Source organism: Hemiscyllium ocellatum, unplaced genomic scaffold (assembly GCF_020745735.1).
Source record: "Hemiscyllium ocellatum isolate sHemOce1 unplaced genomic scaffold, sHemOce1.pat.X.cur. scaffold_696_pat_ctg1, whole genome shotgun sequence".
Taxonomy (NCBI): Eukaryota; Metazoa; Chordata; class Chondrichthyes; order Orectolobiformes; family Hemiscylliidae; genus Hemiscyllium; species Hemiscyllium ocellatum.
In genome coordinates, this window is record NW_026869178.1 from 18,188 (window position 1) to 45,816 (window position 27,629).

Consider the following 27,629-nt stretch of genomic DNA (forward strand, 5'->3'; position numbering starts at 1 on the left):
CCCACACACTCACATGAATACACACACACGCGCTCTCACACAATCACATACACACACCCACACATACACACACACACTCACACTCACACACAGACACACACACTCATGCACACACTCACACACGCACCCACACACACTCACACTGACACACACACACACCCCCACACACTCACACGAGCACACACACACGCTCTCACACAATCACATATACACACACTCACAGACACAGACACACACACATGCACACTCACTCACACGCACACCCACACACTCACACTCTCTCACACACACAAAATTAATTATACACTCACTCACACACACTCACACACAGAGACACAGACACACTCACACACACACACTCACACACTCTCACACACACACACTCTCTCCCACACACACACACACTCTCTATCTCACACACACACTCACTCACACTCACACACACTCACACACTCACACACATACTCTCTCTCACACACACACTCACACTCTCACACATACACACTCACACATTCTCTCTCTCACACACAATCACACTCATGCACACACACACCCACACACTCACACGAACACATACTCACACACACTCTCACACAATCACATACACACACATACACACACACACCCCTCACTCCCCCCTCCCTGATTACACCTCTCACTCACGGTCACTCTGGGAGAGCTGTGGTCACTCACGGTCACTCTGGGGGAGCTGTGGTCACTCACGGTCACTCTGAGGGAGCTGTGGTCACTCACAGTCACTCTGGGAGAGCTGCGGTCACTCACGGTCACTCTGAGGGAGCTTCGGTCACTCACGGTCACTCTGGGAGAGCCGGGGTCACTCACGGTCACTCTGAGGGAGCTGTGGTCACTCAGTCACTCTGGGAGAGCTGCGGTCACTCACGGTGACTCTGAGGGAGCTGTGGTCAGTCACGGTCAATCTGGGAGAGCCGTGGTCACTCACGGTCACTCTGGGAGAGCTGTGGTCACTCATGGTCACTCTGGGAGAGCTGCGGTCACTCACGGTCACTCTGAGGGAGCTGTGGTCACTCAGGGTCACTCTGGGAGAGCTGTGGTCACTCACGGTCACTCTGAGGGAGCTGTGGTCACTCACGGTCACTCTGGGAGAGCTGTGGTCACTCAGGGTCACTCTGGGAGAGATGTGGTCACTCACGGTCACTCTGGGAGAGCTGTGGTCACTCAGGGTCACTCTGGGAGAGATGTGGTCACTCACGGTCACTCTGGGAGAGCTGTGGTCACTCAGGGTCAGTCTGGGAGAGATGTGGTCACTCACGGTCACTCTGAGGGAGGTGCAGTCACTTTCGGACACTCTGAGGGAGCTGCGGTCACTCAGGGTCACTCTGGGAGAGCTGCGGTCACACACGGTCACTCTGGGAGAGCCGTGGTCACTCTGGGAGAGATGTGGTCACTCACGGTCACTCTGGGAGAGCCGTGGTCACTCTGGGAGAGATGTGGTCACTCACGGTCACTCTGGGAGAGCTGTGGTCACTCAGGGTCACTCTGGGAGAGATGTGGTCACTCACGGTCACTCTGGGAGAGCTGTGGTCACTCAGGGTCAGTCTGGGAGAGATGTGGTCACTCACGGTCACTCTGAGGGAGGTGCAGTCACTTTCGGACACTCTGAGGGAGCTGCGGTCACTCAGGGTCACTCTGGGAGAGCTGCGGTCACACACGGTCACTCTGGGAGAGCCGTGGTCACTCTGGGAGAGATGTGGTCACTCACGGTCACTCTGGGAGAGCCGTGGTCACTCTGGGAGAGATGTGGTCACTCAGGGTCACTCTGGGAGAGATGTGGTCACTCACGGTCACTCTGAGGGAGGTACAGTCACTTTCGGACACTCTGAGGGAGCTGCGGTCACTCACGGTCACTCTGGGAGAGCTGTGGTCACTCAGGGTCACTCTGGGAGAGATGTGGTCACTCACGGTCACTCTGGGAGAGCTGTGGTCACTCACGGTCACTCTGAGGGAGGTACAGTCACTTTCGGACACTCTGAGGGAGCTGCGGTCACTCAGGGTCACTCTGGGAGAGCTGCGGTCACACACGGTCACTCTGGGAGAGCCGTGGTCACTCTGGGAGAGATGTGGTCACTCACGGTCACTCTGGGAGAGCCGTGGTCACTCTGGGAGAGATGTGGTCACTCAGGGTCACTCTGGGAGAGATGTGGTCACTCACAGTCACTCAGGGAGAGCTGTGGTCACTCAGGGTCACTCTGGGAGAGATGTGGTCACTCACGGTCACTCTGGGAGAGATGTGGTCACTCACGGTCACTCTGAGGGAGGTACAGTCACTTTCGGACACTCTGAGGGAGCTGCGGTCACTCAGGGTCACTCTGGGAGAGCTGCGGTCACACACGGTCACTCTGGGAGAGATGTGGTCCCTCACGGTCACTCAGGGAGAGCTGTGGTCACTCTGGTAGAGCTGTGGTCACTCAGGGTCACTCTGGGAGAGATGTGGTCACTCACGGTCACTCTGGGAGAGCTGTGGTCACTCAGGGTCACTCTGGGAGAGATGTGGTCACTCACGGTCACTCTGGGAGAGCTGTGGTCACTCAGGGTCAGTCTGGGAGAGATGTGGTCACTCACGGTCACTCTGAGGGAGGTGCAGTCACTTTCGGACACTCTGAGGGAGCTGCGGTCACTCAGGGTCACTCTGGGAGTGCTGCGGTCACACACGGTCACACTGGGAGAGCCGTGGTCACTCTGGGAGAGCCGCGGTCACTCTGGGAGAGATGTGGTCACTCACGGTCACTCTGGGAGAGCCGTGGTCACTCTGGGAGAGCTGTGGTCACTCAGGGTCACTCTGGGAGAGATGTGGTCACTCACAGTCACTCAGGGAGAGCTGTGGTCACTCAGGGTCACTCTGGGAGAGATGTGGTCACTCACGGTCACTCTGGGAGAGCTGTGGTCACTCAGGGTCAGTCTGGGAGAGATGTGGTCACTCACGGTCACTCTGAGGGAGGTACAGTCACTTTCGGACACTCTGAGGGAGCTGCGGTCACTCAGGGTCACTCTGGGAGAGCTGCGGTCACACACGGTCACTCTGGGAGAGCCACGGTCACTCTGGGAGAGATGTGGTCACTCACGGTCACTCTGGGAGAGCCGTGGTCACTCTGGGAGAGATGTGGTCACTCAGGGTCACTCGGGGAGAGACGCGGTCACTCACAGTCACTCTGGGAGAGATGTGGTCCCTCACGGTCACTCAGGGAGAGCTGTGGTCACTCTGGTAGAGCTGTGGTCACTCACGGTCACTCTGATGGAGCTGTGGTCACTCAGGGTCACTCTGGGAGAGCTGCAGTCACTCACGGTCACTCTGAGGGAGCTGCGGTCGCTCACAGACACTCGGGGAGAGCTGTGGTCACTCACGGTCACTCTGGGAGAGCCGCAGTCTCTCACGGTCACTCTGGGAGAGATGTGGTCATTCAGGGTCACGCTGGGAGAGATGTGGTCACTCACGGTCACTCTGGGAGAGCTGTGGTCACTCAGGGTCACTCTGGGAGAGATGTGGTCACTCACGGTCACTCTGAGGGAGCTGTGGTCACTCACGGTCACTCGGAGCTGCAGTCACTTTCGGACACTCTGAGGGAGCTGCGGTCACTCAGGGTCACTCTGGGAGAGGTGTGGTCACTCACAGTCACTCTGGGAGAGCTGTGGTCACTCATGGTCACTCTGAGGGAGCTGCGGTCATTCAGGGTCACTCTGGGAGAGCCGTGGTCACTCACGGTCACTCTGAGAGAGATGTGGTCACTCTAGGTCACTCTGTGGGAGCTGCGGTCACTCAGGGTCACTCTGTGGGAGTTGTGGTCACTGACAGTCACTCTGAGGGAGAGGGAGAGAGAGAGAGAGAGAGGGAGGGGGGAGAGGGAAAGAGAGAGGGAGGGAGAGAGAGGAAGAGAGGGAGAGAGAGGGAGAGTGAGGGGGGAGAGGGACAGAGAGAGAGAGTGGGAGAGAGTGAGGGAGAGGGAGAGAGAGGGAGAGAGAGGGAGAGAGAGAGAGAGAGAGAGGGGGTGAGAGAGAGAGGGAGAGGGAGGGAGAGGGAGAGAGAGGGGGGGGGAGAGAGAGAGAGAGAGGGAGGGGGGAGAGGGAAAGAGAGAGGGAGGGAGAGAGAGGAAGAGAGGGAGAGAGAGGGAGAGTGAGGGGGAGAGGGACAGAGAGAGAGAGTGGGAGAGAGTGAGGGAGAGGGAGGGAGAGGGAGAGAGAGGGGGAGAGAGAGAGAGAGAGAGAGGGAGGGAGAGAGAGGGAGGGAGAGAGAGAGGGAGAGGGAGGGAGAGAGAGAGAAAGGGAGGGAGAGAGAGAGGGAGAGAAAGGGAGAGAAAGAGAGAGGGAGGGAGAGGAAGAGAGAGAAGGGGAGGGAGAGAGAGGGAGAGCGAGAGATGGAGAGAGATGGAGGGAGAGAGGGAGAGAGGGAGAGAGAGCGGGAGAGCGGGAGAGAGAGGAGAGAGAGAGAGAGAGGGAGGGGGCGAGAGAGAGAGTGAGGGAGAGGGAGAGAGTGAGGGAGAGGGAGAGAGTGAGGGAGAGGGAGAGAGAGAGGGAGGGGGAGAGAGAGACAGTGGGAGGGAGAGAGAGGGAGGGAGAGAGAGAGGGAGAGAAAGAGAGGGGGAGGGAGAGAGAGAGAGAGAGGGCAGTTCCTGAGAGTGGGAGACGACTGTAACCCCGTGTAGACCCAGAGAAGCCAGGCTGTGACAGGTTCATCAACTGGGCTCTGTCAGAAAGCACTGGCCCCTCTCTCTCTGTCTGACTTTATCTCTCTCTGTCTCTCTCTGTCTGACTTTGTCTCTCTCTCTCTCCCTGACTTTATCTCTCTCTGTCTCTCTCCCCCTCTCTCTCTGTCTGACTTTGTCTGTCTCTGTCTCTCCCTCTCTCTCTGTCTGTCTCTGTCTCTGTCTCTCTGTCTGTCTGTCTCTCTCTCTCTCTCTCTCTGTCTGTCTCTGTCTCTGTCTCTCTGTCTGTCTGTCTCTCTCTCTCTCTCTCTCTGTCTGTCTCTGTCTCTGTCTCTCTGTCTGTCTGTCTCTCTCTCTCTCTCTCTCTCTCTGACTTTGTCTGTCTCTCTCTCTCTCTCTCTCCCAGAGCAGCTTAAATCCTGCCCCATAACCTCACACAGTGCTTTTAAAGGATTTAACTCTCTCTCTCTCTCACACAGAGTACCTCGATCATCACATCATCTCTCCCTGCTGCCTCTCAGATCCAACCCCAGCCCGCGCTGAAAACTTTCCTTCCTCTCTCACTCGATTGGGAGTTGAGAGGACTCTCTCTCCCTCTCCATCTCTATCTTTCCCTCTCGGACTCTTTCTCTCTCTCTCTCTCTCTCTCCCTCTCTCTCCATCCCTGCCTCAAAATCTCTTTATCCCTGTGTGGATCTATCCCTTTATCCGTCTCATTGTCACACTCTCTCCATATTTGTCCTTTCCCTCTCTCTCTCTCAATCTCCATCTCTCTCCCTCTCTCTCCATCTCTCTCTCTCTATCTGTCTGGCCCCATCTGTCTGTCTGTCTCTCTCTCTCTCTCTGTCTGTCACACTATCATTCTCTCTCTCTCTTTCTCCCTGTCTCTCCCCCACTCTCTCTCTCTCTCTCCCCCTCCGTCCCTGTCTCTCGGTCTCGTGTTTATATGATTTTAATATATTTATTCCATATTGCCTCTCTGTTGGACAGTCGGAGTTTCCCTCCCTCTCGATACCTATATTTATACCTTCCTCTCCTCCCTCCCTCTGTCTTTCACCATCTGTTTCTCTGTCCTTTCTCTGTCTCTCACTCCTCTCTGTTCCTTGCCATCCCTTCCCCCTCCTCTCTCTTCTCTCTCTCTCTCTCTTCCTCACTCTCCCTGTCTCGTTCTCTATTTCACACCCACTTCTCTCTCTCCATCACCCTCTTTCCATTCTCCTTCTCTCTCTCTATCACACACTCTCTCCATCCCCCATCTCTCTCTCTCTCTATCACACACTCTCTCCATCCCCCATCTCTCTCTCTCTCTATCACACACTCTCTCCAACACCCTCTCTCTCTCCATCACCCTCTTTCCATTCCTCTTCTCTCTCTCTCTATCACACTCTCTCTCCTTCCCCCTCTCTCTCCGTCACACACACTCTCTATCCCCCCTCTCTATCTCTTAGTCACACACTCTCTCCATCCCTCTCTCTCTCTCTCTCTCCATCACCCTCTTTCCATTCGTCTTCTCTCTCTCTCTCTCTGTCACACACTCTCTCCTTCCCCCTCTCTCTCCGTCACACACTCTCTCTATCCCCCCTCTCTATCTCTCAGTCACACACTCTCTCCATCCCTCTCTCTCTCTCTCTCCATCACCCTCTTTCCATTCCCCTTCTCTCTCTCTCTATCACATAGTTTCTCCACCCCCCCCTCCATCGTCCCCCCCCCCACCCCACAATCACGCGTTCTGTCCATCCTCGCTCTCTCTCTCTCCGTCACACACTCTCTCCATCCCTCCCCGCTCTCTCTCTCTGTCACACACTCTCTCCATCCCTCCCCGCTCTCTCTCTCTCTCTCCGTCACACACTCTCTCCACTCCCCCCTCTCTCACTCCGTCACACACTCTCTCCATCCCTCCCCGCTCTCTCTCTCTCTCTCTCTCCGTCACACACTCTCTCCACCCCCCCCCTCTCTCTCTCTCTCTCTCCGTCACACACTCTCTCCACCCCCCCCTCTCTCTCTCTCTCTCTCTCTCCGTCACACACTCTCTCCACCCCCCCCCCCTCTCTCCATCACACACTCTCTCCATCCCTCCCCGCTCTCTCTCTCTCTCTGTCACACACTCTCTCCATCCCTCCCCGCTCTCTCTCTCTCTCTCCGTCACACACTCTCTCCACTCCCCCCTCTCTCACTCCGTCACACACTCTCTCCATCCCTCCCCGCTCTCTCTCTCTCTCTCTCCCTCTCCGTCACACACTCTCTCCACCCCCCCCTCTCTCTCTCTCTCTCTCTCTCCGTCACACACTCTCTCCACCCCTCCCCGCTCTTTCTCTTTCAATCCATCGCACGTTCTCTCCATCTTCTCTCCCTCTCTCGCTCCTTCGGCCCCTCTATCACCTCCTAACTCTCTCTCCCATCGCCCCACACTCTCCCCTTGTCTTCTTATCCAGACCCACTTGGAAGGGGAGAGAGGAGGGGGTCACTCGGTTACCTCTGACCTTTAACCTCGACGTGCCCTCGAACCCCACCCCCCTCCCGCCTCCCCCTCCCCGTATTCCAGACTTGGATGGGGGTCTTCCCACCATCTGGGGTCTGATTTCCCCCCTGGCACGGGGAGAGAGCCGGGCAGAGGGTTCCTGGGACTGAGGAACTGGGATCTTCCTGTGCCTAGCGGTGATGGGGCTCCCGGGTGAGTCAGGGGCTCGGTGGAGGGACGTAGGGGGGTGGGGGGAGGTTTCTGAGCCGTGGGAATGGGGTGGGGGGGGGGGGGGGCGGGGGTTACTGTCAGAATGGTAGGGGATGGGGGAGGCACTGACCCAGAGAGAACGAGGTATCCGGGGGGGGTGAGTATGTGTGGGGTGTGTGTGTCTGTGTGTGTGTATGTTTGTGTGTGTGTGTGTGTGTGTGTGTGTGAGTGTGTGTCTGTGTGTGTGTTTGTGTGTCTGTCTGTGTCTGTGTGTATGTCTGTGTGTGTGTGAGTGTGAGTGTGTGTCTGTGTGTGTATGTCTGTGTGTGTGTGAGTGTGTGTCTGTGTGTATGTCTGTGTGTGTGTGAGTGTGTGTCTGTGTGTGTGTCTGTGTGTGTGTGAGTGTATGTCTGTGTGTGTGTGTGAGTGTATGTTTGTGTGTGTGTCTGTGTGTGTGTATGTCTGTGTGTGTGTGTGTGTCTGTGTGTGTATGTCTGTGTGTGTGTTTGTGTGTCTGTCTGTGTCTGTGTGTATGTCTGTGTGTGTGTGTGAGTGTGAGTGTGTGTCTGTGTGTGTATGTCTGTGTGTGTGTGTGTGTCTGTCTGTGTCTGTGTGTATGTCTGTGTGTGTGTATGTCTGTGTGTGTGTGAGTGTGTGTCTGTGTGTGTGTCTGTGTGTGTGTGAGTGTATGTCTGTGTGTGTGTGTGAGTGTATGTTTGTGTGTGTGTCTGTGTGTGTGTGTATGTCTGTGTGTGTGTGAGTGTGTCTGTGTGTGTATGTCTGTGTGTGTGTGTGTGTGTCTGTGTGTGTGTTTGTGTGTCTGTCTGTGTCTGTGTGTATGTCTGTCTGTGTGTGTGTCTGTGTGTGTGTGAGTGTGTGTCTGTGTGTGTGGTGTGTGTGTGAGTGTGTCTGTCTGTGTGTGAGTGTGAGTGTGACTGTGTGTGTGAGTGTGCTTGTGAGTGTGTGAGAGTGAGAGTGTGCGTGTGTGTGTGTGCGCATATGTGTCTGTGTGAGTGTGTCTGTGTGAGTGTGTCTGTGTGTGTGTGTGAGTGTGTCTGTACTACATGCCCAGGATAGGGGTATAAGTGGGTTAGGTGCCCCATACCCACTAGCTGAGCTGGGCTGAGGACGGGCTGATGTTGCTATTGAACTGTGGTGGGCAGCGCTCACCCCTCTCTCTGTTTCTCTCCCAGGCGTGTTTCCCAGCCATACCCCCTCCCCCTGGCCCAGGATCGCTGGCCCCTGGACACTGGGCACTGGGACCTGTTGGCTAGTCTTGGCGTTGGGGGTTGTGATGAGGCTGGAGCCTGGCAATGCCCACCAAGAGAGGCACTCCATCAGGATCGAGGGAGACATCACCCTGGGGGGCCTGTTCCCGGTGCACGGGAAGGGTGTGGCCGGGGTCCCGTGTGGGGATATCAAGAAGGAGAAGGGGGTCCACAGACTGGAGGCCATGTTGTACGCCCTGGACCAGATCAACAATGATCCCGAAATCCTCCCCAACTTGACCCTGGGCGCCCGGATCCTGGACACATGCTCCCGGGATATCTACGCCCTGGAACAGTCGCTGACCTTCGTCCAGGCCCTGATTCAAAAGGATACCTCGGATATCCGGTGCTCCGACGGGGGGCTGCCCATCATTCCCAAACCGGAAAGGGTCATCGGGGTCATAGGGGCCTCAGCCAGCTCTGTCTCCATCATGGTGGCCAACATCCTGCGGCTCTTCGCGGTAAGGTCACCCAGCCCCGACCTCTCACCTCTAACCCCTCACCCCTCACCTCCCAAACCCCTAAACCCAAACCTAACCCAAAACCCTAACCCCAAACTCAAATCACAAACCCTAATCCCAAATCCAAATAACAAACCCTAATCCCAAACCCTAACCCCAAAACCCTAATCCCAAAACCCTAATCCCAAACCCAAACCCTAACCCCAAAACCCTAACCCCAAACTCAAATCACAAACCCTAATCCCAAACCCAAATACCAAATCCTAATCCCAAACCCTAACCCCAAAACTCTAAACCCAAATCCGAATCCCAAACTCTAACCCCAAAACCCTAATCCCGAACCCTCATCCCAAACCCCAAACCCTAACCCTAACCCACAACCCTAATCCCATACCCTAACCCCAAACCCTAATCCCAAACCCCAATCGCAAATCCAAACCCCAAACACTAATCCCAAATCCAAATCCCAAACCTTAATCCTAAATCCAAATCCCAACCCCAAACCCTAATCCCAACCCAAGCCCAAACCTTAATCCCAAACCCAAATCCTAAATCCAAAGCCTAACCCCAAACCTCAATCCCAAACCCAAATCCCAAATCCTAACCCCAAACCCTATCCCCAAACCCTAACCCAAGCTCTAATCCAAAATCCTAATCCCAAACCCTATCCCCAAACCCTAACCTCAAACCCTAACACCGAACCCTAATCCCAAACCCTAACCCCAAACCTTAACCCCAAACACTAATCCCAAACCAAAACCCCAAACCAAATCCCAAACACTAATCCCAAACCTTAATCCTAAACCCTAATCCCAAAATCTACTCCCAAATCCTAATCCCAAACTCTAATAACAAAACCTAACCCCAAAAGCCTAACCCCAAACCCTGATCCCAAACCCTAACTCCAAACCCAAATCCCAAACACGAATCCCTAACCCAAACACAAACCCCAAACCCTAACCCCAAAACTGTACCCCAAACCCTAATCCAAAACACTAATCCAAAACCCTAATCCCAAAACCTAATCCCAAACCCAAACCCTAACTCCAAACCCAAATCCCAAACCCTAATCCCAAACCCAAACCCTGATCCCAAACCCTAACTCCAAACCCAAATCCCAAACACTAATCCCTAACCCAAACACATCCCCAAACCTGTACCCCAAATCCTAATCCAAAACCCTAAACCCAAACCCTAACCCCAAACCCTAACCCAAAACCCTAACCCCAAACCCTAACCCCAAATCCTAATCCCAAATCCTAATCCCAAACCCTAACCCCAAACCATAATCCAAAACGCTAATCCAAAACCCTAATCCCAAACCCAAACCCTGATCCCAAACCCTAACTCCAAACCCAAATCCCAAACACTAATCCCTAACCCAAACACATCCCCAAACCTGTGCCCCAAATCCTAATCCAAAACCCTAAACCCAAACCCTAACCCCAAACCCTAACCAAAACCCTAACCCCAAACCCTAACCCCAAATCCTAATCCCAAATCCTAATCCCAAACCCTAACCCCAAACCATAATCCAAAACGCTAATCCAAAACCCTAATCCCAAACCCAAACCCTGATCCCAAACCCTAACTCCAAACCCAAATCCCAAACACTAATCCCTAACCCAAACACATCCCCAAACCTGTACCCCAAATCCTAATCCAAAACCCTAATCCCAAACCATAACCACAAACCCTAACCCCAAACCCTAATCCCAAACCCTAACCCAAAACCCAACCCCAAATCCTAATCCCAAATCCTAACCCTAACCCTTAACCCCAAACCCTAATCCCAAACCATAATCCAAAACCCTAATTCCAAACCCAAACCCTAATCCCAAACCCTAACCCCAAAGCCAAATCCTAAATCCTAAACCCAAATCCCAAACCATAATCCCAAACACCAAAGCCAAATCCCAAACCCAAATCCGAACCCCAAACCCTAATCCCAAATCTGAACCCCAAACCTTAATCCCATTCATTAATCCCAAACCCTAACCCTAATCCCATACTCTAATCTCAAACCCTAATCCCAAGGCCTAATCCCAAACCCTAACCCCAAACCATAACCCCAATCCCAAATCCTAACCACAAACCCTAATCCCAAACCCAAACATTAATCCCAAACCTTAATCACAAACCCTAATCCCAAACCCTATCCCAAACCTTAATCCTAAACCCTTATCCCAAATCCTAATCCCAAACTCTAATAACACACCCTAACCCCAAAATCCTAACCCCAAACCCCGATCCCAAATCCTAACTCCAAACCCAAATCCCAAACACTAATCCCTAACCCAAACCTTAACCCCAAACCCTAATCCAAAACCCTAATCCAAACCCTAATCCCAAACCCTAAACTCATTCCCTAACCCAAACTCTAATCCCAAACACGAACCCCAAACCCTAATCCCAAACCCTAACCCCAAACCCTAAACACTATTCGCAAACCTGAACCCCAAACCCTAATCCCTAACCGTAACCCTAATCCCAAACCCGAACCCCAATTCCGAACCCCAAACCCAAACCCGAACCCCAAACCCTAATCCCAAATCCTAACCCAATCCCAAACCTTAACTCTAAACCCTAACCCCAAAACGCTAATCCCAAACCAAACCCCAAACCCAAACCCCAAACCCTAACTCCAAAGACCAAACCCTAATCCCAAACCCGAACCCCAAACCCTAAACAAAGCCTAACCTTAACCCCAAACCCTAACCCTAATCAGCACTGACCCTCCCACAGCACCCACTCCCTCAGCACTGACCCTCCCACAGCACCCACTCCCTCAGCACTGACCCTCCCACAGCACCCACTCCCTCAGCGCTGACCCTCCCACAGCACCCGCTCCCTCAGCACTGACCCTCCCACAGCACCCACTCCCTCAGCACTGACCCTCCCACAGCACCCGCTCCCTCAGCACTGACCCTCCCACAGCACCGACTCCCTCAACACTGACCCTCCCACAGCGCCCACTCCCTCAGCACTGACCCTCCCACAGCACCCACTCCCTCAGCATTGACCCACCCACAGCACTGACCCTCCCTCAGCACTGACCCTCCCACAGCACCCACTCCCTCAGCATTGACCCACCCACAGCACTGACCCTCCCACAGCACTGACCCTCCCACAGCCCCCACTCCCTCAGCACTGACCCTCCCACAGCACCCACCCCCTCAGTACTGACCCTCCCACAGCACCCGCTCCCTCAGCACTGACCCTCCCTCAGCACTGACCCTCCCACAGCACCCACTCCCTCAGCACTGACCCTCCCACAGCACCCATTCCCTCAGCATTGACCCACCCTCAGCACTGACCCTCCCTCAGCACTGACCCTCCCACAGCACCCACCCCCTCAGCACTGACCCTCCCACAGCACCCGCTCCCTCAGCACTGACCCTCCCTCAGCACTGACCCTCCCACAGCACCCACTTCCTCAGCACTGACCCTCCCACAGCACCCGCTCCCTCAGCACTGACCCTCCCACAGCACCCGCTCCCTCAGCACTGACCCTCCCACAGCACCCGCTCCCTCAGCACTGACCCTCCCACAGCACCCGCTCCCTCAGCGCTGACCCTCCCACAGCACCCGCTCCCTCAGCGCTGACCCTCCCACAGCACCCACTTCCTCAGCACTGACCCTCCCACAGCACCCGCTCCCTCAGCACTGACCCTCCCACAGCACCCACTCCCTCAGCACTGACCCTCCCACAGCGCCCGCTACCTCAGCACTGACCCTCCCACAGCATCCACTCCCTCAGCACTGACCCTCCCACAGCACCCACTCCCTCAGCACTGACCCTCCCTCAGCACCCGCTCCCTCAGCACTGACCCTCCCACAGCACCCGCTCCCTCAGCACTGACCCTCCCTCAGCACCCGCTCCCTCAGCGCTGACCCTCCCACAGCACCCACTCCCTCAGCGCTGACCCTCCCACAGCACCCACTCCCTCAGCTCTGACCCTCCCACAGCATCCACTCCCACAGCACTGACCCTCCCACAGCACCCGCTCCCTCAGCACTGACCCTCCCTCAGCACCCGCTCCCTCAGCGCTGACCCTCCCACAGCACCCACTCCCTCAGCCCTCTGTATCGGGTAACTCCCCTTTCTCTGTGTGTTCCTCACCTCGGTGCAGATCCCTCAGATTAGTTATGCGTCGACCGCCCCTGAACTCAGCGACAACAATCGCTACGACTATTTCTCGCGGGTGGTGCCTCCCGACTCCTACCAGGCACAGGCCATGGTGGACATCGTCAAGGCGCTGGGCTGGAACTACGTCTCCACCATCGCCTCGGAGGGCAACTACGGCGAGAGCGGCGTCGACGCCTTCGCTCAGATCTCCAGGGAAGCCGGTAAGGGCCTGGTCTGTCGATCCCCCACCCAACCGGGCGTTCGAACCTCACAGTGGGGCCTGGAAAATGGCGTCTGCCATCAAAGAGCACCCTGGGATACATAGGTTGACGCAACAGGCCCTGGGCAGGTCTGGTTGCCGAACTGAGGCCTAGTTGCCAAACTGAGGCCTAGTTGCCGAACTCAGGCCTAGTTGCCAAACTGAGGCCTAGTTGCCAAACTGAGGCCTAGTTGCCGAACTCAGGCCTAGTTGCCGAACTGAGGCCTAGTTGCTAAACTGAGGCCTAGATGCCGAACTGAGGCCGAGTTGCCAAACTGAGGCCTAGTTGCTGAACTGAGGCCTAGTTGCTGAACTGAGGCCTAGTTGGCGCTCCGAAGCCTCTGTCAAGTGGGTCCTCAAGATGGCCGCCGCAGAGGGCCGGAGCCAGCCTTGTTCAGTGCCGTTTTCTTCTTAACGGCCTTTCTCTTACTTTCGTTTCCTTCCCCCCACCCCCAACAAATACCACGCCCCCTCCGCCCTCTCCCCGCTGCCCCCTCAGGGGGCGTCTGCATCGCCCAGTCTCTGAAAATCCCCCGGGAGCCCAAACCGGGCGAATTCGACAAGATCATCCACCGACTGATGGAGACGCCCAACGCCCGCGGGATCATCATCTTCGCCAACGAGGACGATATCCGGTGAGTGTGGCGGGGGGGTGGGGGAGGGGCAGCAGGGGGGAGGGGCAGCATGGGGGAGGGGGGAGGGAGAAGGGGGAAGGGGCAAGTGGCGTTCGGTATGGGGTGTGGGAAGGGGGCAAGGGGCGTTTGGTATGGGGTGTGGGAAGGGGGCAAGGGGCGTGGTGCGAGGGGCATGGTGCGAGGGGCGTGGTGCAAGGGGCATGGGGCGAGGGGCGAGGGGCAAGGGGTGAGGGGCGAGGGGCATGGGGCGAGGGGCATGGGGCGAGGGGCATGAGGCATGAGGCATGGGGCGAGGGGCGAGGGGCGAGGAGCGAGGGGCGAGGGGCGAGGGGCGAGGGGCGAGGAGCGAGGGGCGAGGAGCGAGGGGCGAGGGGCGAGGGGCGAGGAGCGAGGGGTGAGGGGCGAGGGGCGAGGGGCGAGGGGCGAGGAGCGTGAGGCATGGGCCTTGTGACGGGAGACAAGAGTCATGGGGTATGGGGTATGGGGCATTGGCTTTGGGTCAGGGGACAAGGGTCAGGGGGTACAGGACAAGAGGCAAGGGGCAAGGGGCGAGGGGCGAGGGGCGTGGTGTGGGGCGACATCAACAACAACCTCAACTCCCCTCACCCTCACCTCAACTACCCTCACCCTCACCTCAACTCCCCTCACCCTCACCTCAACTACCCTCACCCTCACCTCAACTACCCTCACCCTCACCTCAACTACCCTCACCCTCACCTCAACTACCCTCAACCCCACCTCAACTACCCTCACCCTCACCTCAACTACCCTCACCCTCACCTCAACTACCCTCAACCCCACCTCAACTACCCTCACCCTCACCTCAACTACCCTCACCCCCACCTCAACTACCCTCACCCTCACCTCAACTACCCTCAACCCCACCTCAACTACCCTCACCCTCACCTCAACTACCCTCAACCCCACCTCAACTACCCTCACCCTCACCTCAACTACCCTCAACCCCACCTCAACTACTGTCACCCTCACCTCAACTACCCTCACCCTCACCTCAACTACCCTCACCCTCACCTCAACTACCCTCAACCCCACCTCAACTACCCTCACCCTCACCTCAACTACCCTCACCCCCACCTCAACTACCCTCACCCTCAACTCAACTACCCTCAACCCCACCTCAACTACCCTCACCCTCACCTCAACTACCCTCAGCCCCACCTCAACTACCCTCACACTCACATCAACTCCCCTCACCCTCACTTCAACTACCCTCACCCTCACCTCAACTACCCTCACCCCCACCTCAACTACTGTCACCCTCACCTCAACTACCCTCACCCTCACCTCAACTACCCTCACCCTCACCTCAACTACCCTCAACCCCACCTCAACTACCCTCACCCTCACCTCAACTACCCTCACCCTCACCTTAACTACCCTCACCCTCAACTCAACTACCCTCACCCTCACCTCAACTACCCTCACCCCCACCTCAACTCCCCTCACCCCCACCTCAACTACCCTCACCCTCACCTCAACTACCCTCACCCCCACCTCAACTACCCTCACCCTCACCTCAACTACCCTCATCCCCACCTCAACTACCCTCACCCCCAACTCAACTACCCTCACCCTCACCTCAACTACCCTCACCCCCACCTCAACTCCCCTCACCCTCACCTCAACTACCCTCACCCTCACCTCAACTACCCTCACCCCCACCTCAACTACCCTCACACCCACCTCAACTACCCTCACCCTCACCTCAACTACCCTCACCCTCAACTCAACTACCCTCACCCTCACCTCAACTACCCTCACCCTCAACTCAACTACCCTCACCTCAACTGCTCTCACCCTCACCTCAACTACCCTCACCCCCACCTCAACTACCCTCACCCCCACCTCAACTCCCCTCACCCCCACCTCAACTACCCTCACCCTCACCTCAACTACCCTCACCCCCACCTCAACTACCCTCACCCTCACCTCAACTACCCTCACCCCCACCTCAACTACCCTCACCCTCACCTCAACTACCCTCATCCCCACCTCAACTACCCTCACCCTCAACTCAACTACCCTCACCCTCACCTCAACTACCCTCACCCCCACCTCAACTCCCCTCACCCCCACCTCAACTACCCTCACCCTCACCTCAACTACCCTCACCCCCACCTCAACTACCCTCACACCCACCTCAACTACCCTCACCCTCACCTCAACTACCCGCACCCTCACCTCAACTACCCTCACCCTCACCTCAACTACCCTCACCCTCACCTCAACTACCCTCACCATCACCTCAACTCCCCTCACCCTCACCTCAAGTATCCTCACCCTCACCTCAACTGCTCTCACCCTCACCTCAACTACCCTCACCCCCACCTCAACTACCCTCACCCTCACCTCAACTATTCTCACCCTCACCTCAACTCCCATCACCCCCATCTCAACTACCCTCATCCCCACCTCAACTACCCTCACCCCCACCTCAACTACCGTCACCCTCACCTCAACTACCCTCACCCTCACCTCAACTACCCGCACCTCAACTACCCGCACCCCCACCTCAACTACCCGCACCCCCACCTCAACTACCCTCACCCTCACCTCAACTCCCCTCACCCTCACCTCAACTACCCTCACCCCCACCTCAACTACCATCACCCTCACCTCAACTACCATCACCCTCACCTCAACTACCCTCACCCTCACCTCAACTGCCCTCATCCCCACCTCAACTCCCCTCACCCTCACCTCAACTACCCTCACCCTCACCTCAACTACCCTCACCTCAACTACTCGCACCCCCACCTCAACTGCCCTCACCCCCACCTCAACTACCCTCACCCTCACCTCAACTACCCTCACCCTCACCTCAACTACCCTCACCCCCACCTCAACTACCCTCACCCTCACCTCAACTCCCCTCACCCCCACCTCAACTACCCTCACCCCCACCTCAACTTCCGTCACCCTCACCTCAACTACCCTCACCCTCACCTCAACTACCCTCACCTCAACTACTCGCACCCCCACCTCAACTGCCCTCACCCCCACCTCAACTACCCTCACCCTCACCTCAACTACCCTCACCCTCACCTCAACTACCCTCACCCCCACCTCAACTACCCTCGCCCTCACCTCAACTCCCCTCACCCCCACCTCAACTCCCCTCACCCTCACCTCAACTACCTCACCCTCACCTCAACTACCCTCACCCTCACCTCAACTACCCTCACCCCCACCTCAACTCCCCTCACCCTCACCTCAACTACCCTCACCCTCACCTCAACTACCCTCACCCTCACCTCAACTCCCCTCACCCTCACCTCAAGTATCCTCACCCTCACCTCAACTGCTCTCACCCTCACCTCAACTACCCTCACCCCCACCTCAACTACCCTCACCCTCACCTCAACTATTCTCACCCTCACCTCAACTCCCATCACCCCCATCTCAACTACCCTCATCCCCACCTCAACTACCCTCACCCCCACCTCAACTACCGTCACCCTCACCTCAACTACCCTCACCCTCACCTCAACTACCCGCACCTCAACTACCCGCACCCCCACCTCAACTACCCGCACCCCCACCTCAACTACCCTCACCCCCACCTCAACTCCCCTCACCCTCACCTCAACTACCCTCATCCCCACCTCAACTACCATCACCCTCACCTCAACTACCCTCACCCTCACCTCAACTGCCCTCATCCCCACCTCAACTCCCCTCACCCTCACCTCAACTACCCTCACCTCACCTCAACTACCCTCACCTCAACTACTCGCACCCCCACCTCAACTGCCCTCACCCCCACCTCAACTACCCTCACCCTCACCCTCACCTCAACTACCCTCACCCTCACCTCAACTACCCTCACCCCCACCTCAACTACCCTCACCCTCACCTCAACTCCCCTCACCCCCACCTCAACTACCCTCACCCCCACCTCAACATCCGTCACCCTCACCTCAACTACCCTCACCCTCACCTCAACTACCCTCACCTCAACTACTCGCACCCCCACCTCAACTGCCCTCACCCCCACCTCAACTACCCTCACCCTCACCTCAACTACCCTCACCCTCACCTCAACTCCCCTCACCCCCACCTCAACTACCCTCACCCCCACCTCAACTTCCGTCACCCTCACCTCAACTACCCTCACCCTCACCTCAACTACCCACACCCTCGCCTCAACTACCCTCACCCCCGCCTCAACTACCCTCACCCCCACCTCAACTACCCTCACCCCTGCCTCAACTACCGTCACCCTCACCTCAACTACCCTCACCCTCACCTCAACTACCCTCACCCCCACCTCAACTACCCTCAACCCCACCTCAACTACCCTCACCCTCACCTCAACTACCCTCAACCCCACCTCAACTACCCTCACACTCACATCAACTCCCCTCACCCTCACTTCAACTACCCTCACCCTCACCTCAACTACCCTCACCCCCACCTCAACTACTGTCACCCTCACCTCAACTACCCTCACCCTCACCTCAACTACCCTCACCCTCACCTCAACTACCCTCAACCCCACCTCAACTACCCTCACCCTCACCTCAACTACCCTCACCCTCACCTTAACTACCCTCACCCTCAACTCAACTACCCTCACCCTCACCTCAACTACCCTCACCCCCACCTCAACTCCCCTCACCCCCACCTCAACTACCCTCACCCTCACCTCAACTACCCTCACCCCCACCTCAACTACCCTCACCCTCACCTCAACTACCCTCATCCCCACCTCAACTACCCTCACCCCCAACTCAACTACCCTCACCCTCACCTCAACTACCCTCACCCCCACCTCAACTCCCCTCACCCTCACCTCAACTACCCTCACCCTCACCTCAACTACCCTCACCCCCACCTCAACTACCCTCACACCCACCTCAACTACCCTCACCCTCACCTCAACTACCCTCACCCTCAACTCAACTACCCTCACCCTCACCTCAACTACCCTCACCCTCAACTCAACTACCCTCACCTCAACTGCTCTCACCCTCACCTCAACTACCCTCACCCCCACCTCAACTACCCTCACCCCCACCTCAACTCCCCTCACCCCCACCTCAACTACCCTCACCCTCACCTCAACTACCCTCACCCCCACCTCAACTACCCTCACCCTCACCTCAACTACCCTCACCCCCACCTCAACTACCCTCACCCTCACCTCAACTACCCTCATCCCCACCTCAACTACCCTCACCCTCAACTCAACTACCCTCACCCTCACCTCAACTACCCTCACCCCCACCTCAACTCCCCTCACCCCCACCTCAACTACCCTCACCCTCACCTCAACTACCCTCACCCCCACCTCAACTACCCTCACACCCACCTCAACTACCCTCACCCTCACCTCAACTACCCGCACCCTCACCTCAACTACCCTCACCCTCACCTCAACTACCCTCACCCTCACCTCAACTACCCTCACCATCACCTCAACTCCCCTCACCCTCACCTCAAGTATCCTCACCCTCACCTCAACTGCTCTCACCCTCACCTCAACTACCCTCACCCCCACCTCAACTACCCTCACCCTCACCTCAACTATTCTCACCCTCACCTCAACTCCCATCACCCCCATCTCAACTACCCTCATCCCCACCTCAACTACCCTCACCCCCACCTCAACTACCGTCACCCTCACCTCAACTACCCTCACCCTCACCTCAACTACCCGCACCTCAACTACCCGCACCCCCACCTCAACTACCCGCACCCCCACCTCAACTACCCTCACCCCCACCTCAACTCCCCTCACCCTCACCTCAACTACCCTCACCCCCACCTCAACTACCATCACCCTCACCTCAACTACCATCACCCTCACCTCAACTACCCTCACCCTCACCTCAACTGCCCTCATCCCCACCTCAACTCCCCTCACCCTCACCTCAACTACCCTCACCCTCACCTCAACTACCCTCACCTCAACTACTCGCACCCCCACCTCAACTGCCCTCACCCCCACCTCAACTACCCTCACCCTCACCTCAACTACCCTCACCCTCACCTCAACTACCCTCACCCCCACCTCAACTACCCTCACCCTCACCTCAACTCCCCTCACCCCCACCTCAACTACCCTCACCCCCACCTCAACTTCCGTCACCCTCACCTCAACTACCCTCACCCTCACCTCAACTACCCTCACCTCAACTACTCGCACCCCCACCTCAACTGCCCTCACCCCCACCTCAACTACCCTCACCCTCACCTCAACTACCCTCACCCTCACCTCAACTACCCTCACCCCCACCTCAACTACCCTCGCCCTCACCTCAACTCCCCTCACCCCCACCTCAACTACCCTCACCCCCACCTCAACTTCCGTCACCCTCACCTCATCTACCCTCACCCTCACCTCAACTACCCACACCCACGCCTCAACTACCCTCACCCCCGCCTCAACTACCCTCACCCCCACCTCAACTACCCTCACCCCCGCCTCAACTACCGTCACCCTCACCTCAACTACCCTCACCCTCACCTCAACTACCCTCACCCTCACCTCAACTACCCTCACCCCCACCTCAACTCCCCTCACCCTCACCTCAACTACCTCACCCTCACCTCAACTACCCTCACCCTCACCTCAACTACCCTCACCCCCACCTCAACTCCCCTCACCCTCACCTCAACTACCCTCACCCTCACCTCAACTACCCTCACCCTCACCTCAACTCCCCTCACCCTCACCTCAAGTATCCTCACCCTCACCTCAACTGCTCTCACCCTCACCTCAACTACCCTCACCCCCACCTCAACTACCCTCACCCTCACCTCAACTATTCTCACCCTCACCTCAACTCCCATCACCCCCATCTCAACTACCCTCATCCCCACCTCAACTACCCTCACCCCCACCTCAACTACCGTCACCCTCACCTCAACTACCCTCACCCTCACCTCAACTACCCGCACCTCAACTACCCGCACCCCCACCTCAACTACCCGCACCCCCACCTCAACTACCCTCACCCCCACCTCAACTCCCCTCACCCTCACCTCAACTACCCTCATCCCCACCTCAACTACCATCACCCTCACCTCAACTACCCTCACCCTCACCTCAACTGCCCTCATCCCCACCTCAACTCCCCTCACCCTCACCTCAACTACCCTCACCTCACCTCAACTACCCTCACCTCAACTACTCGCACCCCCACCTCAACTGCCCTCACCCCCACCTCAACTACCCTCACCCTCACCCTCACCTCAACTACCCTCACCCTCACCTCAACTACCCTCACCCCCACCTCAACTACCCTCACCCTCACCTCAACTCCCCTCACCCCCACCTCAACTACCCTCACCCCCACCTCAACATCCGTCACCCTCACCTCAACTACCCTCACCCTCACCTCAACTACCCTCACCTCAACTACTCGCACCCCCACCTCAACTGCCCTCACCCCCACCTCAACTACCCTCACCCTCACCTCAACTACCCTCACCCTCACCTCAACTCCCCTCACCCCCACCTCAACTACCCTCACCCCCACCTCAACTTCCGTCACCCTCACCTCAGCTACCCTCACCCTCACCTCAACTACCCACACCCTCGCCTCAACTACCCTCACCCCCGCCTCAACTACCCTCACCCCCACCTCAACTACCCTCACCCCTGCCTCAACTACCGTCACCCTCACCTCAACTACCCTCACCCTCACCTCAACTACCCTCACCCCCACCTCAACTCCCCTCACCCTCACCTCAACTACCTCACCCTCACCTCAACTACCCTCACCCTCACCTCAACTACCTCACCCTCACCTCAACTACCCACACCCTCTCCTCAACTACCCTCACCCCCACCTCAACTACCTCACCCTCACCTCAACTACCCTCACCCCCACCTCAACTACCCTCACCCTCACCTCAACTACCCTCACCCTCAACTCAACTACCGTCACCCTCACCTCAACTACCCTCACCCCCACCTCCACTACCCTCACCCCCACCTCAACTACCCTCAGCCCCACCTCAACTGCCCTCACCCCCACCTCAACTACCCCCATCCTCACCTTAAGTACCCTCACCCCCAACCTCAATGAACCTCATCCTCACCTCAACTCCACTCATCCTCACCTCAAATACCTTCACTCCCACCTCAACTACCCTCACCCCCACCTCAACTACCGTCACCACCACCTCAAATACCCTCATACTCACCTCAACTACCTTCACTCCCACCTCAACTACCATCATCCTCATCTTAACTATCCTCACACCTACCTTACCTACCCTCATCCTCACCTCAACTACCCTCACCCTCACCTCAACTACCCTCACCCCCACCTCAACTACCCTCACCCCCACCTCAACACCCCTCACCCCCACCTCAACTACCCTCACCCTCACCTCAACTACCCTCACCCCCACCTCAACACCCCTCACCCCCACCTCAACTACCCTCACCCTCACCTCAACTACCCTCACCTCCATCTCAACTACCCTCACCCTCACCTCAACCACCCTCACCCCCACCTCAACTACCCTCACCCCCACCTCAACTACCCTCACCCCCACCTCAACTCCCCTCACCCCCACCTCAACTACCCTCACCCTCACCTCAACTACCCTCACCTCCATCTCAACTACCCTCACCCTCACCTCAACTACCCTCACCCCCACCTCAACTACCCTCACCCCTACCTCAACTACCCTCACCCTCACCTCAACTACCCTCACCCCCACCTCAACTACCCTCACCCTCACCTCAACTACCCTCACCCTCACCTCAACTACCCTCACCTCCATCTCAACTACCCTCACCCTCACCTCAACTACCCTCACCCCCACCTCAACTACCCTCACCCCTACCTCAACTACCCTCACCCTCACCTCAACTACCCTCACCCCCACCTCAACTACCCTCACCCTCACCTCAACTACCCTCACCCTCACCTCAACTCCCCTCACCCCCACCTCAACTACCCTCACCCCAACCTCAACTCCCCTCATCCTCACCTCAACTACCCTCACCCTCACCTCACCTACCCTCACCCTCACCTCAACTACCCTCACCCCCACCTCAACTACCCTCACCCCCACCTCAACTACCCTCACCCTCACCTATACTCCCCTCACCCTCACCTCAACTCCCCTCACCCTCACCTCAACTACCCTCACCCCAACCTCAACTCCCCTCACCCTCACCTCAACTACCCTCACCCTCACCTCAACTACCCTCACCCCCACCTCAACTACCCTCACCCTTCACCTCCACTACCCCAACATCCTCCTCCACTACCTACCCCCCACCCACTCAAGTATGTTCTAACCCTCACCTCGACCACTCTCTCCCGCATCCCAATTGCCCTCGCCTCTCCTCCTCTCCCCCCTCTCCCTCCTCAACCTCCCCGCCCCTCCCCTTCCGGACCCACCTCACCAACCATGTCCAGCACCCCCCCCCCCCCCGTTCACCCCCCACCTCCCCCACGTCACATCCCACCACCCTGGCCTCCAACCCCACCCCACTTCCTGAGGGAGCACACACTTCCCCTGAACTGATCGACTGCGTGGTGCATCACCTGGGGGGGGTGGGCGTTGAGAGTGGCCTTTGGTTAGTGCGTCATCCTTGTGGGGGTAGGGGAGGGGATGTGGCGGGGAGTCAGGTCTACGCGCCCCTCGCCTTCTCCTCCTCCCACTCCGCCCCCCAACACCCCCCCTTCAGCCAATCCCATTTCCTCACCCTCCCCGGTTCTAACCTCTGCCTCACTGTCTCAACCCCCCCCAACCACCTCCCCCACCCCCCGCCCCCTTGCCCCGTCTCTCTCTCTCAGGAGGGTGTTGAAAGCAGCCAACATGGCCAACCTGACCGGCCACTTCCTGTGGGTGGGCTCGGACAGCTGGGGGGCAAAGGCCTCACCCGTGCTGCACCAGGAGGAGGTGGCCGAGGGAGCGGTGACCGTCTTGCCGAAGAGGGCGTCCATCGAGGGTAAGGAGACGACAGCGATAACTGCCACAACCTCTCCCCCCACCCCCCACCCCGGAACCCCAACACCGCTCCCCCCCCCCCACCGAACCCCACTCCGTGAGCCCTGACCAGGCCTCCGCGAGCAGCGCTCAGGGAAGTCACAGGCTCTGGTTGAGGCCTACGGCACTCAGGAAAGTCCCAGGCTCTGGTTGAGGCCTACGGCGTTGTCAGGGCGACCGGAGCCTGGGCTGGGATTCGTTAGGCCTGGCCCAGGGATTAATTGGGTGAACCTCCACTGGGCTCCCCCTCCCTATCTTTTTCTTTCTTTCTCTCTCCCTCCCTTTCTGACTCTCTCTATCTGTTCCTCTATTTCTCTCTCTTTCTCTCCCTCTCTCTTTCTCTCCCTCTCTCTATTTATTTCTGTCTCTCTCTCACTCCCCTCTGTCTCTCTCCTTCTCCCTCTCTCTTTCTCTCTATCCCTTTCTCTCTCTATCTATCTCTCTCTCTCTTTATTTCTGTCTCTCTCTCCCCTCTGTCTCTCTCCCTCTCCCTTTCCCTTTCTCTCTCTATCTCTCTCTCTTCATTTCTGTCACTCTCTCCCCCTCTTTTTCTCTATTTCTCTCTGTCTCTTTCTCTCTCTCTCTCGTTATTTCTATCTGTCTGTCTCTCTCTCTTTCTCATTCAGTTTCTCTATATCTCTTTCTCTCTCTCTCTTTCTCTCTATCTCTCTTTCTTCCTGTCTGTCTGTCTGTCTCTCTCTCTCTCCTTCTCTATATCTCTCCCTCCCTCTTTTCCTCTCTCTCTCCCTCTCTTTTTCCATTCCACCAAACACTGAGGAAGCCAAACAGATGGGAGCCAGAGCTGGGCAAGTGTTAGATCAGAGAATAACCAAACACATGAATTAAACCTTTCCGATCTGAATCACGTTTGTCACGTGATTGAGAGACGTCTTGGGGTAAATGGGTATCATACACGTCCCTGCACATCCCTGGGCACTATGGGACAATTTAGCACGGCCAATCCACCCTAACCTGCACATCCCTGGGCACTATGGGACAATTTAGCACGGCCAATCCACCCTAACCTGCACATCCCTGGGCACTACAGGACAATTTAGCACGGCCAATCCACCCTAACCTGCACATCCCTGGGCACTACGGGGACAATTTAGCATGGCCAATCCACCCTAACCTGCACATCCCTGGGCACTACAGGACAATTTAGCACGGCCAATCCACCCTAACCTGCACATCCCTGGGCACTACGGGGACAATTTGGCACGGCCAATCCACCCTAACCTGCACATCCCTGGGCACTACGGGGACAATTTAGCACGGCCAATCCACCCTAACCTGCACATCCCTGGGCACTACGGGGACAATTTAGCATGGCCAATCCACCCTAACCTGCACATCCCTGGGCACTACAGGACAATTTGGCACAGCCAATCCACCCTAACCTGCACATCCCTGGGCACGACGGGGACAATTTAGCACGGCCACTCCACCCTAACCTGCACATCCCTGGGCACGACGGGGACAATTTAGCACGGCCAATCCACCCTAACCTGCACATCCCTGGGCACTACAGGACAATTTAGCACGGCCAATCCACCCTAACCTGCACATCCCTGGGCACTACGGGGACAATTTAGCATGGCCAATCCACCCTAACCTGCACATCCCTGGGCACTACAGGACAATTTGGCACGGCCAATCCACCCTAACCTGCACATCCCTGGGCACGACGGGGACAATTTAGCACGGCCACTCCACCCTAACCTGCACATCCCTGGGCACGACGGGGACAATTTAGCACGGCCAATCCACCCTAACCTGCACATCCCTGGTCACTACGGGGACAATTTAGCATGGCCACTCCACCCTAACCTGCACATCCCTGGGCACTACGGGGACAATTTAGCACGGCCAATCCACCCTAACCTGCACATCCCTGGGCACTACAGGACAATTTAGCATGGCCAATCCACCCTAACCTGCACATCCCTGGGCACTACAGGACAATTTAGCACGGCCAATCCACCCTAACCTGCACATCCCTGAGCACTACGGGGACAATTTAGCACGGCCAATCCACCCTAACCTGCACATCCCTGGGCACTACAGGACAATTTAGCACGGCCAATCCACCCTAACCTGCACATCCCTGGGCACTACGGGGACAATTTAGCATGGCCAATCCACCCTAACCTGCACATCCCTGGGCACTACAGGACAATTTAGCACGGCCAATCCACCCTAACCTGCACATCCCTGGGCACTACGGGGACAATTTAGCATGGCCAATCCACCCTAACCTGCACATCCCTGGGCACTACAGGACAATTTAGCACGGCCAATCCACCCTAACCTGCACATCCCTGGGCACTACGGGGACAATTTGGCACGGCCAATCCACCCTAACCTGCACATCCCTGGGCACTACGGGGACAATTTAGCACGGCCAATCCACCCTAACCTGCACATCCCTGGGCACTAGGGGGACAATTTGGCACGGCCAATCCACCCTAATCTGCACATCCCTGGGCACTACGGGGACAATTTAGCACGGCCAATCCACCCTAACCTGCACATCCCTGGGCACGACGGGGACAATTTAGCACGGCCACTCCACCCTAACCTGCACATCCCTGGGCACGACGGGGACAATTTAGCACGGCCAATCCACCCTAACCTGCACATCCCTGGGCACTACGGGGACAATTTACCACGGCCACTCCACCCTACCTGCACATCCCTGGGCACTACGGGGACAATTTAGCACGGCCAATCCACCCTAACCTGCACATCCCTGGGCACTACGGGGACAATTTAGCACGGCCAATCCACCCTAACCTGCACATCCCTGGGCACTACAGGACAATTTAGCACGGCCAATCCACCCTAACCTGCACATCCCTGGGCACTACGGGGACAATTTAGCACGGCCAATCCACCCTAACCTGCACATCCCTGGGCACTACAGGACAATTTAGCACGGCCAATCCACCCTAACCTGCACATCCCTGGGCACGACGGGGACAATTTAGCACGGCCAATCCACCCTAACCTGCACATCCCTGGGCACTACGGGGACAATTTAGCATGGCCAATCCACCCTAACCTGCACATCCCTGGGCACTACAGGACAATTTGGCACGGCCAATCCACCCTAACCTGCACATCCCTGGGCACTACGGGGACAATTTAGCACATCCGATCCAACCTAACCTGTCAATTCTCCTGCTCTTTGGATGCTGCCTGACCTGCTGCACTTTTCCAGCAACACATTTTCACCCCTCATGATTTTATAAACCTCTAGTTCTGGGCTCCCCCACCCCAGGGGGAAAAGACCTTGTCTATTTACCCTATCCATGCCCCCCTCATGATTTTATAACCCTCTATAAGGTCACCCCTCAGCCTCCGACGCTCCAGGGAAAACAGCCCCAGCCTGTTCAGCCTCTCCCTGTAGCTCAAACCCTCCAACTCTGGTAACATCCTTTCCTGAACCCTTACTGTGAAATCACCTTTGGGAATGATTGATCCATGTTGGAGTGCTCTGCATCAGGAATGCTGATGACTGGCCTCATTGGTAAGATTCCTGGATGA

The 27,629-nt window shown here is 57.0% G+C and overlaps 1 protein-coding gene across 3 annotated transcripts in view; it reads left to right on the forward strand.

The window, feature by feature from the left end:
• The first annotated feature begins 8,782 nt into the window (after positions 1 to 8,782).
• Positions 8,783 to 27,629, forward strand: part of LOC132814150 (metabotropic glutamate receptor 6-like) — a 75,045-nt gene continuing 56,198 nt past the window's right edge. For 2 of the 3 annotated variants that reach the window (XM_060823392.1, XM_060823393.1), the window contains exons 1-4: positions 8,783 to 9,073; positions 13,207 to 13,423; positions 13,961 to 14,096; positions 23,888 to 24,042. In XM_060823392.1, the coding sequence (XP_060679375.1) occupies positions 8,798 to 9,073; positions 13,207 to 13,423; positions 13,961 to 14,096; positions 23,888 to 24,042 (784 nt within the window). In that variant the 5' untranslated portion in view covers positions 8,783 to 8,797. Of the gene's footprint in view, positions 9,074 to 13,206; positions 13,439 to 13,960; positions 14,097 to 23,887; positions 24,043 to 27,629 lie in introns of all 3 variants that reach the window. The other variant, XM_060823391.1, reaches the window with a different exon arrangement.